Source organism: Orbicella franksi, chromosome 11 (genome assembly GCF_964199315.1).
Source record: "Orbicella franksi chromosome 11, jaOrbFran1.1, whole genome shotgun sequence".
NCBI lineage: Eukaryota > Metazoa > Cnidaria > Anthozoa > Scleractinia > Merulinidae > Orbicella > Orbicella franksi.
The window spans coordinates 4,379,999-4,400,000 of record NC_138155.1 but is presented as its reverse complement, the minus strand read 5'-3'; the positions used below and the strand labels follow the sequence as shown (position 1 = coordinate 4,400,000).

Genomic DNA, 20,002 nt, shown 5'->3' with positions numbered 1-20,002 from the left:
CTTCGTCGTTTTGAACTCCTGCTATTTGAAATCGGATAATTTTCTTATGGATATGCTTCCTCAGCTATTTAATTACTATCCGCAGGAGTCCACGGAAGAGAAAGCAAAATCTTTAGAACTCGTGGCCTCGTCGTAGGTTAGCAACTTGCTTGTTTGAACCACGTTAGCACGCTAAGATGTTGACATGTGCAGATGTTTTTTCGTTCTTTTTTGAGGTTTCACATGTTTGCATCATTGCGCTTGCTAGCGTGTTGTTATGATATAGGTGAGCAAAGATCAACGAAGACAGCTGGATTGCAGTGTAGACAAGTAAAGTAAAGCTGCAGACAAATTAGTGCAGACTCATTTCTTCCTGTCTTGCGCGAATCTCTTGCGCGCGAATGTGTTTCCAGGGGTACTGGACACGAGACAAATCAAAGACAATATGGCGGCAGCTGTGGAAGGTACAGATCGCAGAGTTCGCGCTCTGTTATCGAGTTTTCTTCACACTTCTGGCAAAGAAGACGAGTCGAGGTAAACATACATAGAAAAGCTAACTTGTAATCTGTTCGTCTAAACTTTGCAATCAAGAACAGCAAAAAATAAAGGCGCTCGATTCAAAGTTATTCGAAGCATGCAAATACGTTTACGAACATGTATGCATGTATGTATGATTAAAATCGATCGGGTTTTGATGTTGCTGTTTACCTCAAGTGTCGCGATCAAACGTTCTCGACCTATGTCGAATCGATTTCCTGTAAAGATGTTGCTCTTGAATTGTGTAATTCTGCATCAAAGGGGCATTTCATCGCGTTACGATGAAACATTTGAAGACATCAACGTGCATTGCAGATTCGAGGACTTTTTACGCCAGACGTGGCGTCATTGCACCGGTCGCTGTAAAATTTTAATCCGTAGCGTTTCCAAACTGGCTGCAACTTGCTAACGTTAAAAAACTGCTATGTTATTGTTATTTTAAATCAGAAATCGCAAAGTACTTGCTGTCATTGTACAGTAACATACTGCCAAGCTACATAGTAAACACCCATCATTCAATAACTAATGTCTGGTTATAAATTTCATCTAAAAGGTAATTGTTGAACAGTGTTAAGTTTAACCAAGCCCAAGGTTGCTCATATGTTATTAAAATATGACCAAGGGATGATTGGGTCATTAGTTTAGACTCTCATTAGTTCAATAAAAGAAATAAACATTTGTTTATGTGTAGTGCTTGACATGATAAATGTGATGAAGGAGCATTTGGCAGATAGTGACCTCTTTAATAGGAGTTAACCTATAATCTAATTACCTTGCATCCGGAAGTCAAATTCTTTAACATTTGAGTTACAAGAGACTCATGTAAGCTAAGGCATAGTTCATACATGTGGGTAAAAGTAAAATAATGTGTTATGTGCTGTATACTGTAGCAATAAGTGAATGATCTGGCAGCCATTTGCAGTCAGCCTGAATTTTAGCTCTCTTCTCAAGTCATACACGTGCAAAATACGTAGATGTCACCAAACAATATTACTAGCTTGTGTTTCCAGACATTTTTTCAAGAGTGTGCTCCTCTTTGTTATGTGTCAATTCTGTAAAGAGGGGGGAGTAAGAGGGATTCGGAAACTGCAAAACCACTTAGAAAAACATAAAAAACCGCAATACCAAAATTTACCAAAATACTGCAACCATAGTTACAAATGTACCAGATGCCATCATCAATACTTCAGGTTCACCATTGCATTAGAAATATGGCCTTATTTATTTTGTCAATGCTTTCCGTGATTTTTGTTGTTGAAATTCCTCTAGATGCTAGTTTTCAAGCTCAAATATCCCAAATATAAGCTCAGAACACCCATTTTTTTGGTCGCAATTTGACAGAATCAGCACTATATTTTGAAAACTTAGAATACTGCTTAGTCTCAAAAACTGCAATACAGCAGGTTAAAATACAAATTTTCGCACAACTGCACCAAAACTAATGCAAAACCGCATCACCGCAAACCCTTACGCCCCCTCTGTAAATTAGTCACTTGATGAAAAATACGTAGAACAAGTCAAACTGAATTTTCTCACACTTGTGTATCAGGCATCAGCTCTCCATTTTTTCCATCTATTTCACTGATTTTTGTCCAGATAGCATATCATTTTCATGAACCCCCTTTGCATTGCTACATTTAGCCCTTAATTTTGTCAAGCTAAGGACAACTGATTGAATGTGATAGGTTTACCAGTTATATTAACATTAACCCTTTGTTCTTCCAGGATTCCAGAACAAGATGATCCTGTAGAATCATTTTGCGGAAGCCAGCCAAGAAGTAAAGAAGCATTTTGGAGTCGGGTGGAAACATTCTCTGTATCCTTTTATGCAAAGTTTCAGATTGTGCCAGTCATGTACCAAAAAAAATTGCAAAAAGCTTTTGAAAACAGATACATGTACCTAAGGCTGTTATCAATGCTCTTAATATAAACAAACCCTTCTCTTGATACACTAAGTTCTGCCCTAAGAGCATCATCTGGAATTCAAGATGTTGCAGGTTGCTACTTTTGTGTGAAAATTTAACATAAACTGAGCAAAAACTAACAATGTTGGAGACAATACATGAATACATGTACACAGATGGTTTAACATTATAGTAAACATTTTCTTGGTTTTTTTTTTATTTTTAAATTAAGGGGAAAGGTCATGTGCAATATTTTATGTAGCTCTGCTTATTTTAGAGTTCGAAACTTCAAGTTGGCAGAGCAGCAGGCTTCAATTGGCAATATCCTATGATTATCAGTTGAGTAAGGCAAGATGAAAGTTTGGTAATCTTGTTGTAACATTAAAATCCTGTTGTTGTCACTGGCAACTGGCTCCCTTTCCAGTGGTAACTTGTTGGCGTTTGACATTATTAGCAGCAAAGCACGCAAAATTGTAGGCAATACACAGGTTTTGATATTGTCACCTTTGGAAATGAGGAAAGTTGTCCATGACAACAACGTAATTTTAAGGCCAAAAACCATGTCACCAAGGTTCTGTTGTGCGTTGCTCAACTGATAATCGTAGTCACTGCCCCAGAACAAACAAGGATGATTTCTGACCATTATAATTCATGATACTTCCATACAAATTGAGATAAACTTGAAAAAAGACTGGCCAATGTTTATCAAGTTTACCAGGATACAAGTCAATTAATTCTTTTCCAATTTTGTACATTCTTGCCACTTTTTGATCTTTCTGGGTGAATCTTTTGAGGTCTTCCACAGTTTATAAAGCTATTGTGGTGATACTTTGACCAGCTGGTCAGTGCTAAAATTATTTGACCTACAATCCCGGACAAAAGTCGTGGGACAAATTTGCACTTTTGGCGCTTTTGCGCACACACCAGGTGCAAATACAACTTCACCTACATGAACCTAACCTTGCCCCCTACCCCACATACAATTTTGAAAACTAGTACCTGCACTTTCTCCTTAGTTCCAACATTGTATTGGTTGGGGAGGGGGAAAATAATCGTGTTTTTAAAAGGATAGGCTCAGGGCTTTTTTCTAACTTCAGTTGTAAAAAACTGATAATCCATTACTAACATTACATACAGTAAGTGTACCAAAGACTTTTGTCCACGATTCTCCATCTGAATCTTCTTGAATGTTTACATACTATTTTTGCACAGTTTGGCTAATTTTCACCACTTTGATGTAGTTGCCTTTCCTCACCTAAACATTATAGTGATGTTGAAAAACTTCCTTTATTTGTTTCTTTATTTGAAGAGAATTGTTTTTTTACAAGACTGTGCTCAGTCCAGATACAGTGTCTTAACATGCATTGTGGTTTCCAAGAGTGATTGTAACTCTGATTCCTGTCATAGTGATTGTTGCAGATTTCAAACAAACTGTTGACATACTGTTTTACTAAATGGCATAATTTAGAATATGAAATTATTGGGCTACCTTTTAAAATCTTTACAATTTGGCAAAGGGAAAAAAAGTTAATTATCATTTACACTGTGAAATTTATGCCCTTCAAACTGAATTGAGGTTTCTTCTTTAACTTTTCCCATCCATTTACATGGTTTGCAAAACCGCTAGCATTGTCGCCATTGCACTGTGCCCAATATGGCTGGGAGAACAGCGAGGTTGACATACTACAGTGCGTCAGCTGCAAGGCGTGTCTTGATGCAACCATATCCACCACGTGGGATTCTGACATTTGTGAGTTGCACATGATATTGAAATGAACATGTAGTGTGCTTTAGGTGTAACATCAATGAAGATTCCTGTCTCTTAAGGTTATATATGAATGCCAGGTGTTAGATATATGAGAGAAATACATGTAACTGTTTGTTGAATTGATGTTAAAAATGATACTGAAAATTGTTTACAAACTTAAGTCAAAATTAATTTGTTATTAATGATGTAATTTATTTACCAAAAGCTACACCCTCAAAGTCTAAAGATGATTGATTATCCATCTGTATGTGACAATATTTCAGTAATGCTTTTCTTTTTTTCAGGAAAGTGAGGAAGGGTGTGGAGAAGGGTTAAGAAAGTTGAATAGCAACTAAGTTCTTGTTTCTCCTCAAAAGGATTTTCTCCTAGGGGTTATTTTGCTAAATATATGATACCAGTTTGAGGACCCCGTGACAATGATTGTAGATCCTTGTAAGTGACGTTTAAGCTTCAATGGAAATAGAATGTAAATCTTTCAGTAGCTGGTCATATTTTGCATATCCACTCCAAGCAATCCAGTTAGCTACAATAATTGAACTTCACTATCTTGACCATGGTTATCTTTAAGTCCCTGCTACATGTAACTGCAACTCAAATTGTTTACTTTTTGCCGGAGCTTGTGTTTACACACAAATCATGCTACATGTACACGCATAAAACTTTCTTAGGACGCACAAACACAGGACTTGTCGCATCCTTGGGATGCACAATTACGTTTAACTCAAATGAAATAAAATAGCAGAAGAAAATATGAAATAAAAAAGTTACCAAATTGTGCAAAAACAATCTTACACTGAGGGCCTTAACTTTAATCCAAGAAAAGCAACATGAGTGATTGAAGACGTTGGTTAATAAATTGAGTAAACATACAAAGGTTCAACATGGTGGCCAAATTAGATTGGTACCAGACTTCCCCTCTCTCTCTCCAATGTGTGAGGGTTACAATATAAAAGCCTTTGCATTAAAAATGGTGCCAAGAAGGTCTTATTTTCTCAGACAGTCAATTTATGAGGATGCTTAAAAATTGTGCAGGTCCCTTAAAATTTTGAAGCTGTATTGTTTCAGTTGTTCACTGTCAGCTGTCCTGAACCCCCACCATCTGACCTTTTTCCCTTTCCTTTGAAAGGTTAAAATAGCAGGATTCAACTATATTTCTAATCGTATCAATCTGAATTCCTAATCTTAGATGCCAAGACTTGTGATCAGTTGAAGGAAGCACTTGTCAGTGGCCATTCTAAACAGTGTCCATGGCCTGATAATCCCTGCCCAGGTTTGTGATTATTTATCATACATAATAATATTGTGCAGTAATTATTAGTAATAATTTGTGGTCAGGGCCATGAATTACTATGCAGTAATTATTAATAATAATTTATGGTCAGGGCCATGAATTAGTGGTTGTTTTCAATTTAAAACTTACTGCAGAAATTCTGGTTGGAATGTAAATGGAACATGAGTTTATCAGTTCAGTCCGACAAAAAAAAAATGTTCAAATGAAACAGACTTTATGAAAAGGTGGTCTTGTTTTCCTGATGTGCCATTCTGAATGGAAATTTCTGTTGCATTTTCCATTTTGTATTATACTGTTATTGCAGTTACATGTTTCCAAGCCTTTGGCTTCTAGCCCGATGTTAAATTTTAAACCTCAGCCACCAAGGCACATTCTTTAAGGAAACTGCAAAATTGATGTGGCTTGGTGTGTCATACAAAACTATGAGCAGTGTCAGTCTCTAGAGCATAGAAATACACATGTATGTAAAATTTTGTGTGACAATTTAATTGAGTTTCCCATCACAGGGCTCGAAAAAAACTTGAATTCCAACTTGCCCTTGGGACAAGTATCTCTCAAATTTTGCTTGCCCATGGCAAGTCTTAGTTTGCTGTTTTAATGATTTAGTTGGCAGATGACTTGCTTGGTCTCTTGCCCATTGGGCAAGTGAGAATGTTAAGTTACTTGCCCAGAAGGAAAATCTACTTGTCTGGGGCAATGGGACGGCACTTTTTTCGAGCCCTACCATCAGTTAATGGCCTTTACTCTGGTCAACCTACAGGTTCTTGTTTGGTCCATAAAAAATAAAATAATTCTTAATCATTTCTTGGATTACTATGCCTTTTGAAGTCCTACTTTTTTCTTTTGCGGCAGAGTCATTTGTAAAGTTACCATTGTACAGCTACTCTCAGTGGCTGGAGGACTACAGAGAACGATGGAGATCCATCATCATGCTTGTCGACGAGATCCCCTTTGTTGATGAACAAGCTATCAAGGACATGGTCAGTGACAAACAATATTTTATATTTCAGCTGTAATTAATTTTAAACTTGCTAATTTAATCAGTAAAGTTATGGTCAAAACATGGTCAGATGTACAGTACCAACTGGAAATTTTGTCTTGTGTCTTCAGTCCTCAAATTTACCCTCTTTGTATGCTGCATTTGCCAAAAAAGAAACCTCTGCAACTTTTGATGGTTCTTAATTGGTGTGAAATTCTTATGATCTTCTAATCAGTAATTTTTTTCCATTTTGCTTTTTACCAGTGACTTTTTGCTGTCCCTCATTGCTTTGTTCACAACTCATTCTTCATGTTAATGCTATTGTAAACATTTAGATCAGTGTATACATGTATTTCCTTATTTTTCATTTTTTGTCAGGCATTTTCAACATGAGCCTTTGGCTTGGGAAATTGTGCAAACGCTTCCAACATTTTTCAACTTTAAATAAAGTTTCCATCACCGTTATCATTACCATTACCATTACAGTGAAACAAGACCAAGTGAAATTTGATTCATGATGTTATTAGGAGTTTCAGGAAATTGTGGGTTTTATTATTGATGTATTTTTTTTTTCAAGGATTGTTTGACAACAGGTCACATTGAAGGACTTCAGAATTTAGTCGACCCAGGAAGCATCAGCTGGACAAGAAATGAACTGGACTTAGAACAAGCATCTAAAGCATCTTGTATTATTGCACTTTGTGGGTGGACGGGCAGGTAACTGTCTGTTTTAGGAAGCTTACTTTGGCAATAATTTTATTTAGTATATTTTTGTATTAAGCTTTGAGAAAATGTATATGTAACATATAGTCAAAGCCCTATTAAGCAGCCACCTATTAAATGGCCACCTGACCCCAATTGGGCAGCCATAACTTAAGTCCCCATGATGGCTTTTCTACTGCTTTTATGTCTATTGAGTGGCCAGCCCCCTTTAAGCAGCCACTATCCATTTCCCAAGAGGGTGGCCGTTTAATAGGGGTTGGACTGTAGTTTAAAATGTATTTTAGCTCAAAATGATTTCAACCTGGGTTAATAATGTGGTTATTGTGCTGGAATTCAGAGCGGGTTCAAGCCCTGCCTTCGGGCTATTACATGTTGTGTTCATGGGCAAGACACTTTTCTCTCCCAGTGCCTCTCTTCAACCAAGGGTATTAAATGGGTACTGGCCAATTTAATGCTGGGGTTAACCCTGTGATGGACTCGTCCCATCCAGCGGGAAGTAGGAGTACAAGTTTCTAGTGGCCTCATTCCATGGAGACCAGATAACCTTTGGCCTGATGGGCCACCAGGCGTGAACACAGACTTGACTTGACTTTACCTTATACAGTTGGCCTACTGAACTAGCCTAGTCGTGTAATAAGTTTGCTTATTCCCTACAGGATAGCAAGTGAACCAGAATTGAATACTCTCTCCTGCTCCATGTGCCGACGGGAGTTGGGTGTGTGGAATTTCTTCCCCTTGACACATGTTCCGACTGACCAAGATGACAGACAAGGACAGGACGCTCCTCCATATCTAGACACGGGACAGATGTTTGACAAGGAAAGAAGACCAGTGCAGATCCCAGACCCGGAAGAGTCTTGCAGCGGTGGGAGTAGTGAAGGGGGCATCCAGGGGGTTGCCAGGGATGATGACGAGAGTGCCGGTACAGAGGCTGAGAAATCGGAGCCCATGGAAGAGGGTGGAGGTTGTGATAGGGCAGAGAAATCCTCAACGGAGGATTCCGCAATGGAAAAAGAATACGAGGAAGCAGAGACTTCTATTACATTGACTGTCAAATCATATGAGCCAATGGGTCTTAAGTCTCCATTGCATCGCTCTCTGTCCAACCTGCCAGGCGAGGAGGCGACAGAGTCTTTATGTGTAGAGGTTGAGAATGAAAGCTTGTCAGAGAGACTCCAGGATGTTGAATCAGAGCTGGAATTCATGGGGTGTGGTAGGGAGGGCATGTCGGAGAGGGAAGATGGTGGACCAAGGGCAAAGAAAAGGAGATTACAGGTACAACCAAGGTCTGACAAGCAAATTATTTCCTGGCTGTGTCATTTTGACTAGTATTGCATGTATGTCGGTGCATGCTCGTGCATTTGTTAATTTCAGCTGGGAAGAAATCGTTTGACCACCGTGTGCTGCAAATTCGTTTCCAGAATGAGAAGAGATAGGACCCTGGAAACGAGGTTCTGAATGTTTGAATATTTTCACGCCAACATGGTGACATTTGAATATGTCATGTTGCTATGCAACGTCTCTGAGCAATGAAATTGCGGGTTCATTGAACTTCATCGTCATGTCCTTTTCCCTACAAGAGAAATAGGGCCTTGATTGAACATCAGACCAGAGAAAATATCTACTTTTCTCTCGTAACAGACCATTTCCTGCAAAAACTTTTCGCGTGAAATTGGTTTCATTTTCATAAACGTCAACATACAGGCGAAACACATTTTGATATGAATGGTTTTGTCTAAACTCTTGCTTTGACACTGAGGCTAAAGGCAAGTCGGAAATGGCCTATTGACTTGCGATTTTATTTTGCAGGAAATAGAAAAGAACACTTTCCACACGCTATCAGAGCACCGGACCTGGTGTCCGTGGGTAGTGAATATGCGCGGCGGTGACGGGAACACTACACCAGCTGGCTGGAGGCTCCTTCTGGGGACCCTTCTACCTTCACTGAATCCCACTGCAACTCATTTGATACACGAGGTAAAAACAGATTTGGAATGGTGCCGCTAAATTTTTAACTTGTCAGGGTTTTTCTATATCGGAATTCAGAAGTGCTAACTTCTCCAACTCATTAATAAACAAGGTTATTATGACCGTGACGGTGTTTAAATATCTGATCTTGATCAGCATAGATTTTTACGATTTTATTTCTCCATTTTCTTCTCGGTGTTAGTTTCAATCGATAAGATATATCAAACACTCCAGACAGTGTTTAACCACATTTCAATTACCTTCTGCGCGTCGTATTTTTGACCCTCTTCTCGGTGTTTGAAAATTTGCCCACGACAAATGTATCAACGATTTCGAATTGACTCGCCTTAGATTCGTACGCAAGTCATTTGAAGCCGTTCTGTGTGACTAGAAATCATTCCCGAACCCATCAGACACACATTGGAGACATAATAACTATCGTGCTAAGCTCGTCTTCTCGGTCCGTACAGTTAGTTGACGGATCCTCAGTCGTTTTTTCCCCTTCGATTTATGACCCAAGCGCGAAGCTTGGTTCGTAACTTACAGTACAGAGCGAGAAGACGAGGTTAATAAGATGTTTATACCTTTATTGTTTTTTTATTCATCTTAGATTCCCCCGCAGGATGCGTGGAAAACAGTGAGAAGGTTACTGAGTGATTGCTTTTCTCCAGTGAAACAAACTTGACCACAAAGTAGACATTGTTTGTTAAAAAGAGAACTATTGAAACAGGGGATAGGATGGGAGAGATGCTAGCTAAAGCGTCACTGGTTTCGTGGACGTTTGTTCCTGGCTCAGCTCAGTTTACTTCGGTCATGTGAAGAGTACTTGAGTATCTTAAAAGGGCTCTCTAAACAACAGCTTACATTTTATGATAAACATTAACACTGGACGCTCCGTGCTGAAGTGTATTTAAAGGATTATATTTTTTAACTGAGACACGCAAAGTAACGTTACTTGCTGTTCTGAGGGGTGTAGAGAACTTTCTCCTTGGTTATTCGTCGATTTATTACAGAGCTGTTTTACAATAACATGGATGGCGTGATTCCCGAGCACTGTGACAATGGATCTGGTAACGCAATTACGATGGATTCAGTTGTACTGACAGGAAGCTTCAGTAGAAGTCATTAGAAGCGTGACAACCCTCACATTTAGAGGGGTAGCGCTGCTATTTTACGTTCACCATAGTATTCAAGGGTGAATTTGCAGTGTAAACAAACTGGCATGTGTAGTCAGAGAATATATCTGGTATCGGAGTAGACATTTTGCAGTGAAGAGCATGCAGAGTTGCTCTGACGATAATGAGATCATCTATGGACATCTTCGTTTAAATTTCCACTTGTTAGAAGTTGACTTTCACTTAATTTTATTTTAACCTCTCTACAACACCAAACTTTAAAATTCGTTAGTTTCGGGTTAACCTCTTTTTCTCAGAGGAAGACAGACAGGCGATCACAGAGGGACAGACAGACAGACCGACCAAAAAACAGAGTAACAGAAAGACAGACAGACAGACAGACAGGTAAGCGGACAGGCAGACAGACAGGTTTGCAGACTGACATAGAGACAGACAGACAGACAGACAGACAGACAGACAGGCAGACCGGCAGACTGGGAGACAGACTGGCAGTCGGACAGACAGACAGACAGGTAAGCGGATAGGCAGACAGACAGACTTGCAGACTAACATAGAGACAGACAGACGGGTAAGCGGACAGGCCGACGGACAGACTTGCAGACTGACAAAGAGAAAGACAGACAAAGACAGACCGGCAGACTGGCAGACGGACTGACAGTCTGACTGACAGATGGACTGACAGACAGACAGACAGACTTGCAGACTAACATAGAGACAGACAGACAGACCAACAGTCAGACAGACAGAATCCTGTATCAGTTAAGAGGAATCCTCGATGCTTTCCATCTAACTCGGTGCGTTGACAATCTTTATCGCAAATCTGATTGATTGATACAACATAGACCAATTTTGATTCATTGAAGGTCTTCTCCGCAAGAGAATTAAACCTGCGAATTTTTACTTCTGTCAACTGAAACTTAAGTGATTACTGCTTCTTTTTGACGATGTTGCATTGATTGGAGATGGTTAAGGAACATGAATGTATTGAGAGCAAACCTACATGAAGCGGGCATGTGGATGTTGTATGGGCTTTAGTGTGTTAACTTGTGATTTGTGAGTAAGATATCGTCATTGCTTATTAACAATTACGTTGCAGTTATCGATGCCTTTGTTTCTAAATCTTTAGGCAATGGCAACAGCAAACCAATAAACAGGGAAATTAAAAGAGGTTGTTTTCTGTTTTGTTGTTTGCGCTACAGCAACAGCGTTTCATTTTTTATATTTTTCGGTTTTAATTTTTTTTTTCAGTCTTGTCTCAGCGACAAATAACGAACTGCTCATACGTTACCTAAATCGTCACACAACGCTTCATTCACAACTGTTGTCACGTAACGCTCTCCCTCAACAAATGCTAAAATGCTCCAAAACGGCACCCTTCCCTGAAGACTTATCAGCGATTTTCGACTTCTGTTGGTCATCAAATTCTCAGAGTAAATGATTCAATAGAGGAGAGGGTTGATAAGTTAAAATTAAATTTACACCAGTTATCAATGACCTCGCACCCTCATCTCGAAATTTCCGGGATGTATCCATCCTTACAGTGGATTAGAGGCAACACAATATCATGATTTTCGTGGATTTTTTTAAACGGATTCATGAACTGAGGGTTTGATTTGTAGCTTTAGTCCTCGTCAGCTGAAATGCTCCGCCCTATCGCAGTGTTCGGTCTTTCGAGGTTTGCAAAAAGATAGCTGAAGTAAACGAGAAAGAAATTAACGAACTTTCACGGGAAGGAATTTTGTCGTGATTTTTTGCCCTTGAAATATTTTAAAGTTAAGGTACGTGATCGTTGCGGAATAACATCGTGAAAACGTTTTCTCAGGTTTTCCTTCTTGTTCAGGTCAAGGTTAAGTGTGTTGGAAAAAAAATACAAAGAAAGGAAAATGAAGTCATTTATATCTCCACTGTTACTGCCTCAAGCGAATGCCAACCAGTTTGATTGACAAAAAGGAAAGTGCTTAGAGCGGAAACAGGAATCCATGTTGGCGGAACTCGCTCCAGGTTGAAAGTTTATTTTATTTTCATTTTACCTTTTTTACAGTCTATATAAAAGATACCTCGTGACTTGAGTCAAAACCAGTTTTCTTTCGTATTCATCTCCTCTGTATTACAAGTTCTTTCTTCACCTATCAAGCGATGTCGAATTTTACTAGAAAATTAAGTTCTTTTTTTCTGGTTTATTTTCAGTATTTCATTTTCCGGTTTCCTCAATTTCCGTTCACGAGACCTGCGGACGGGGGGCGGAGCTTAGCTTTCACGTGATCAAAATAATAATGTTACGTCAACAAACCAACCATAAAGTTTAGTGCGACCATTGTTGCTGCAGCGAGGCACGAAGTTGGAAGAGATTTTGCCCTGTAGGACCGGCAAAAATGTCGTCTCCATCGCCTGGAAAGAGACGAATGGACACTGATGTTATAAAACTGTATCCTTGCCAGAGTTTGCGTGTAATTTAAAGGTCATTTGTTTTGCTTTCGTTAGCAAAGTCGCAAGCCAAAATGGCGCTCGCCTGCTGATCGTTTTTGTATCCTATGTGATTGCTACGTTCAACGGTTATTCCTTGACAAATTATCATCAGAATCGAAAGTAAGCACGAAGTGACAGTACTTGGTGGATTGAACGAGTTAATTGTGAAGTTCTTTGGTCCCAGTGGATGTAAGTGCAAGCATATTTTCGTTTGTTGTTATCTATTGCGAACTTTACTGTATGTTCTCGTGTTCGCACATTTTGTTAGCTTACATCATCTGTAGGGAGAAGCTATTTCGGGCAAAAAATCTGATGAAATAACCAACCACACAGGCTCATTTATTTCTTTAAACCCTTCCAAAGGTTCCAGTTTCTTCCCAAGCCTTGTTAATCTTGCCATATATTATAAATTATAAATCGATATCAGTGAAGGATATTCTAGAAAGTGACATCGGAACCGGCTGAAAACATTTGATATAGAAAGAGCGAAAACTCGATCTGCTATTGAGTGAATTCGCTGATAAGAAAGTGATTACAGCTACATGTAAGCCAGAAGGCAAGCGAGCAACGATTTCAACATTAGCTATGGACAGATTGTTTGTTGTTGTCGGAAAATGTTAAAAATGCCAGGTTAGAGTGGAATTTATTGAATGTATTTGCATTTTCGTTCGCTGTGCTAAACAGCTGATCCGATGTTTTGCTGCCGGGAAAATAAATTGAATGTCTTGGACTGTCATTGTGTTTCAGATAATATAAAAGCTTGTGTTTAAAATTCTGGCTATTTAAAACTTGAGGTTGCTAGTAGGCAAATGTGAAGAGCTTTGGAAAGTTTAAACTTGAGCTTACATGCAAAATAAGGTCTTTGTCTTGAAATCCATATGCTTTGAAATTTGAAGGTATTTCCCACTTTTGTACTAATATAGAGTGTAAATTTAGTAAGTGTTTTGTTATTTCAAGAAGTAACTTAGCCAAAATGGCACCCAAGTAGACAACAAAATTACCTCCTGCAAACATTGTGGTTATGTATTTTTGTTTCCATTTGTGGTGGTTTGAAAGTCATTTGAATATCATTCCTGAATGACCTTGCAAATGACCTTAGTTTTATTACTTTTAAGGCAACAGTACCAGAGCTCCCATTCTGTTGAACAGTAACAAACAGCCTCTAGCAAAAAATTCTATATTCATCTTTCTGTGGTAAATAGCAAGTAAGCAAATGGGTCTCCCAGTGAACCACTGTAACCAACTAATAAATCTTCAACTAACAGTTAATCCTGCTCAGACAAAATATCATCCATTAAAAAGTTGGAAAAATAGAATTCCAAATGAAGGCATGTAAATCAAAAGTTCACCAACAAAACCAATACTCAAAAATATTATTAAAAAAATTTCAAAAAATGACTACATTTTGTCATACAGTGAGCTTGATGTCAGCACTGTTTTTATTGCATATAATGCAAAATCAAATGACATCTAAGCAGCTATAATTGGAAATAGTTACGTGTATGCTGGGTAGAAAAGGCTTGTGTCAGACTAGAACACACACTCACCAACCACTTTATTTGATTAATAAATAACAGTAAAAATGGTTGAGGAAAATTAAATGCAGTGAGCAAAATTATGAACAGAAGTCATAAATTATGTCAACTTGCCACAACACTTCTGTTCAATGTATGTGTTATATTATCATTTAGCTTGGCGAGTAGACACCATCGAAGAATATAATTTAATTACTTTAAGGGCTTTTTTTCCAGTGACAAAGTGACCATATGATTCTTGATTTTAAATTCAATTAACTTAAGGCGAAAACCAATCATCGCCCTAATGTGCCTCCTGGTGCGATGAGAGAAGATGATGCATGTTTGAATTTTGTGAATTTATTTCTCGGAGACACTGCCATGTGCACAGTATGTGGCAGCTCTGAAAATAACTACAAAGGACTAGCCAGACGACACAGAGAGATATTTCACCAACTTACAGTTTGTGTAAACAGGAACTCCTTGTTCAATTTCTGCAACTGTGTAAACTATCTTGATCAGTCCTCAGAATTTACCTTATTGGCAAAAACTTCAGCAGTACCTTGATTTCATAATTGACAATGAAAGATATATATTGATTTTCTTTTCCTGGTACTGTAGAATTTTCTTTGTTGGTAATCTTTAATTAATATATATATTTTTTTGCAATCTGTACAGTTTTTAAATTATTTTATCAGGGCAGTTTTCTTTTGGTTTAATTATGTTAAATACTTGATTTAGAAATTGCTTGCCAAAGTGGGAAGTAAGTTAAAAATGGATGGATGGACATTCCAGGTGTTATCAACTCCAGTCCGCATTAGGAGTCCTAGGGATTGCTATTGTTTTTGCGGGGGGGGGGGGGGGAGGGTATAAAAGGAAGAGTTAATTAAATGAATTTGAGCTGTATGTTGTTTTTTTGGCAGCGCATTACGAAGGAGGAGTTTGGAAAGTGAGGGTTGATTTACCAGAAAAATACCCATTTAAATCACCTTCCATAGGTGAGTGCTCTTTAACAGTCAATCCTTTCTAACTAAAACGAAATGTATAGTAATGAACTTTGTGATTACAGTTATAACTCCTACAAGAGGGTACCTAGGGGCCAGCAAAAGTGTCTACTTATGGGATGTTAAATGTGCAAGTCCTGGGCCATGATAAAATATCTGCTTATAAGGTGTGTGCCTACAAGTGGTGGTACCCTTAGCAGTGGCTCGACACTGTAATATGTCATTGGCATAACAAAATGTAAATAAAGTACTTGATCATTCTTAGTTTGGAATATGAGTTATGTCCAAAAAGAGAAATCAAGCTTCCATGTAACATGTAGAAAAATTTCACAAAAAAGACACAGAAAGGTTGAAAAAAATTGAGGAGGCAGTGTGATCAAGTAGGTGGGGGCCCACCTGTCTGGTATGCCAGGGATCCTGGATTCAAGCCTAGACTTGAAATGCCATCCATCCTGCCAGTAGCTGGGTTTGTCTGCAGTGTATCCTGAGTTGAACTCTTCTGCCATGCAATGTAAATAATGCAGAGCTCTGCGACCCACCTCATGCACAGATTCTTATATCAACTATGGCATTTAAGCTAGAGTGATACTTAATGTTTGTTCAATGTATGTGTCCAATGTCAATGTAAATATTTTTTTCTTACATTCAAGGTTTCATCAACAAGATTTTCCATCCAAACATAGATGAGGCGTAAGTGTTTAAGTTGAGAAATGTGAATTGCAATTTTAATGTTGCAAGTTCAAGTGGTGGTAGTGCATATTTTAATGCAGTGCTTTATGATTGCAGTCAGTGTCTCAGGGGTGATCACTTGTGAGTTAAAAATAAAAGCCCTTCATTAACACAGAAGTAGTCTTGGTCACTTTTGAGAGCTTTTAATTGCTTCTGAGAATGTGTGTTTCCCATGGAATGTCATTAGAAATTCTTGTTATGTGGAAGGTATCAAAAGTCAAGTGGACAGCATGAAGCTGGGGGGAGGGGAGGGGCCAACAAAAAGACCTTTCCTGGGGAGGGTATGGATATTTTCTACAACTACATCTTAAAATGAGCAGGGTTTCATGTGAATGGTCGCTGACAGGAGCTGGTCATGTAGGAGAATGGTTGCAACAAGAGCTTCAACTGTAAGTTTTTCAAAATGGATTTTACTTACCTTTGCAGTTCTGGTACAGTATGCCTTGATGTTATTAATCAGGCGTGGACTGCTCTCTATGGTAAGTGAACATTGCCCGTAAAATACTTAGACTTGTCTTTCATAGTATCTACTAAAAACATTTAACGTTCCCTTTGTATTCATAAGTGATTTAGTCAACTTGCTATGCCTTACACAATTTCACAGAAAAATTGACTTTTATTGATAATCAAAATTTGATCACTGATGCTAAAATCTTATTCATTACCGCAGATTTGTCAAATATCTTTGAGTCGTTTCTTCCTCAACTTCTGTCTTATCCAAACCCTGTGGATCCACTCAATGGAGATGCAGCGGCCCTTTACCTTCACAAACCAGAACAGTACAAGGCAAAAATTCAAGGTAACAATGAAGTAATGCTCAGTTAATGTGCCCTGTAAGGCTTGCAGAATATTATAACTTAGGAACTTTCCAAGAATCCTTCCTTTCCAAACCAAGATGCTAACTAAAAAAAATGTGACTTGATTAAAGGGATCAGTCACGGTATTTTGAGTTATTTTGGCCACATACAAAATTACCTTTAAATGGTAGGAAACCTGAAAATAACAGTTTAATAAGATAGAAAAACACCAAAGAGATAATGATAAACCATAAAGGAACAAGGGTGGCTAAGGATGGAGAAGATTAACATGGATTACAAACGACAAATTTGAAAAATTGAGGCTAAACTTTTCAATATGCGCAAACCATGACTGAGCTCCTTTAAGCTGAAATGCAGAAGGGGAGTGGTAGGGGAGGGTACATTTTTAGGGTTTTTTACATTGTGCAACTGGTACTCTTTCGTTATTGTATTGACCAGAGTACATACATGGGCCCATAGGTACATGATGAGTGCAGAGAGTATGTTTTACCCAGGAGTATTTGCTACAGACCTATGTTGCTAGTAGTTAAAAACCTCTTAAACTTACGAGCTCATAGCTCTCGACACTAACTCCAGCTTCTATAGCATGAAGCAGCTAGAAGCATTGCCTCTCCTCGCTGCTAGATGGGATGCTAGTCTGTCACTGGTTACTCACTAGCATTCCTGCAGGGTGGAGAGAGGCCATTGTGAGCCCAAGAACACATCTCAATTATACTGACTGGTGCTTAAACCTGGACATCTCCATCCAGAGTCATAGCACACTATCTCTTAGGCCGCATGGTTTTGAGGAGGGCCTCACGCATGCTACTTGTACAGTAGGCAATATTGTTATTGCTGTTCCCCTTGGTGGGATGCTTCCCAGAAAATTCTTGGGAGCAGGCCAACGGCTGGTACAGGGGCAGATCCTGGATCTTTCTCAGGAGGGGTGCACCACTAAGGAATGGTGTAACTGACTGGTGAGGTATACAAATTTTAAAAGCGAATATGAAGGAGAAGGATTTATCTCAAGGAAGGGGGGTGTGCACCCCCTGCACCCTTCCCCTAGATCTGCCCCTGTGGTACTAGCATGTCATCCAGGGAGAGTATTGTTAGTAATACTCCTAAGACTGCAGAAGATTTCATTTGTTCATTGTTTACAACTTCGTTCTTACCAGAATATATTAAAAAATATGCAACGGAGGAAGCACTGAAAGACCAGGAGGAAATGTCATCATCGAGTGAAAGTTCCATTAGTGACTTTTCAGAAGATGAGGCACAGGATATGGAACTCTGACATGAGAACAGACAAGTTTTTGTACTTTAGGCCGACAAATATAGTACATTATATTGTAGGAATGATCCTGTGGTTTAAGTTTTGGTATCTTCTGTCATACTTAATGTTTTTAAAAAAAATTCTTAAATCTGCCCATAGTTTAACAAAAAGCATAGGTTACTGGATGTAAAATTGAACCTCGGCATTGTCTTCATAATTTTATTTATTACCTGCTTTTGCAGTACATTATTATTTTATTTTTAAGTTCTTCTCTTCTATTCTGAATACATCACTGATGTTGCTGTTTCAAACTTCTAATTTTAGAGATGGTTTGTATTTTAAAATTAATCACTCAATCTTCGAGATGAAAGCAAAGCCTTAAGAAGTCTATTTTTGGAGGGGGTGGGGGCAGGAGGCATTTTTGGAATGGGGTGCAGGGGGCAGGGGGAGCTTGTTTCAAAGTGTTCTTACTTCTGATGTTCTGTGGTCGTTTTAACCCAAGTTGACATGTAGCTACTTTTACGCTAGAGGACAGATAAACTGGAGTAATGTCTCCATTTTGGAAGTTGACCAACGAGGCACCCTTATCGCATTTTATGAATTTTGTTTTCGTCGTGATCTCAGCCCAGAGTGTCAACTCGCTTCTGTAGTTGACCAAATCACAATGCCTCTTGGCTGGGATCTTTTCCTGCAGTTTTTTTTTTTTTTTTAGTGAAGATACCAAGACTTAACCAGTAATATTAATATTGTATAAATATTAAACCGGCTGTAACACTGTAAAAAATTTGTGCCTTAAAATAATATTGAGACCTTTAGACTTGGCCACCCCAGTATCGACACCTAGAGGTAACATTTAAAGTTCAAGTGAATCACATTGATATTGATTACAAGTCACATGAAAAAAACTAACAAAGACAGACTCGTTAGGTTCATTTTTTTTGCATCCACGAATTCCACGAAGGAATTAGAAACTAACAGGAAAATTTAGCCTAATTTTTTTCAGATCTTCCCAAACTTTAACCGTCTTTGTTCTGCTTTGGTTCTCAATTACACCTTTTGAATTGTTTTACTTTCCTCTTTTGATTGAAAGAAACTCATTACTTAGAAATATTGGGCATGACCTCACCCCTTGAAATTTGAATGGGACCTAACTTTGTGGACATTAAATATAAAAGACAAACTAATCAGACAAGATACTTGTGGTTGATATCGTTTGCAGTAAATTTTCCCAGAAAAGTCTGAGGAAATGTAATTAAAGTCATTGTATTGAGGGCGGCCATTTCTAAATATGGTCTATTCTAAGACCATTGCGGGGAAATGTAGCTTTAGGACTGTTGTCCTGAGTTGACATAAAAATAATATTTTACCCCTCAATGTTCAGGGATGTATTGTAATATTTGTACAAAGAGTTTGGGGAATTTATTATATCTGTTGTTTGTAGGCGATCAGTGTATATTCAGTAGACTGCTCAATACAATTAAATTACATTGCCGAAATTGTGAAAATAGTTACGTGATAGTTGACTGTAGTTTTTAATTGCACGCTAGTGAGTATGTATGTATCTATGATGATGATGATGATGACGTAACTACAGTAAATTTCAGTATTTTGATTATTCTTAATCTTTCTAAAATTGTATGATATCTAGTGTCATCAACTTTTATTAATAACAGTAATATTGATAAGGTGAGTGGTTTTGAATTGCTTGGTGTTCATATCATGATGGTCAAATTTCAGGCAAACTTCTTTTGATGCTTACCTTGATAAAAGAACAGAGAGTTTTGTTTAGGATTTCAGGTCTTTTCGAACGCTTAACGGAAGGGACACCATTATGAGTCTAATTTTTTTGTCTCATGAATAGAGCCTGGATGAGGTTAATCTGATAGCTGAGAATTTGGCAAAAATTTTAACTTTTAGGTGAAAAAAAATTGGCC

At 38.3% G+C, this 20,002-nt stretch overlaps 2 protein-coding genes across 2 annotated transcripts; both read left to right on the top strand.

The window, feature by feature from the left end:
- The first annotated feature begins 307 nt into the window (after positions 1-307).
- Positions 308-12,211, top strand: LOC145502699 (zinc finger C3HC-type protein 1-like). Its single transcript, XM_081482055.1, has 9 exons — positions 308-513; positions 2,242-2,331; positions 4,019-4,170; positions 5,375-5,458; positions 6,332-6,459; positions 7,036-7,175; positions 7,838-8,456; positions 8,991-9,158; positions 9,760-12,211. Exons 1-9 carry the CDS (start codon positions 425-427, stop codon positions 9,832-9,834), a joined length of 1,545 nt encoding a protein of 514 aa, XP_081338181.1. The 5' UTR covers positions 308-424; the 3' UTR covers positions 9,835-12,211.
- A 154-nt stretch (positions 12,212-12,365) lies between these two features.
- Positions 12,366-19,690, top strand: LOC145502678 (ubiquitin-conjugating enzyme E2 H). Its single transcript, XM_081482025.1, has 7 exons — positions 12,366-12,710; positions 12,864-12,940; positions 15,189-15,263; positions 15,920-15,959; positions 16,425-16,477; positions 16,669-16,797; positions 17,971-19,690. The coding sequence occupies exons 1-7, from the start codon at positions 12,658-12,660 to the stop codon at positions 18,087-18,089; spliced, it is 546 nt and encodes a 181-aa protein (XP_081338151.1). The 5' UTR covers positions 12,366-12,657; the 3' UTR covers positions 18,090-19,690.
- The last annotated feature ends 312 nt before the right edge of the window (positions 19,691-20,002 follow it).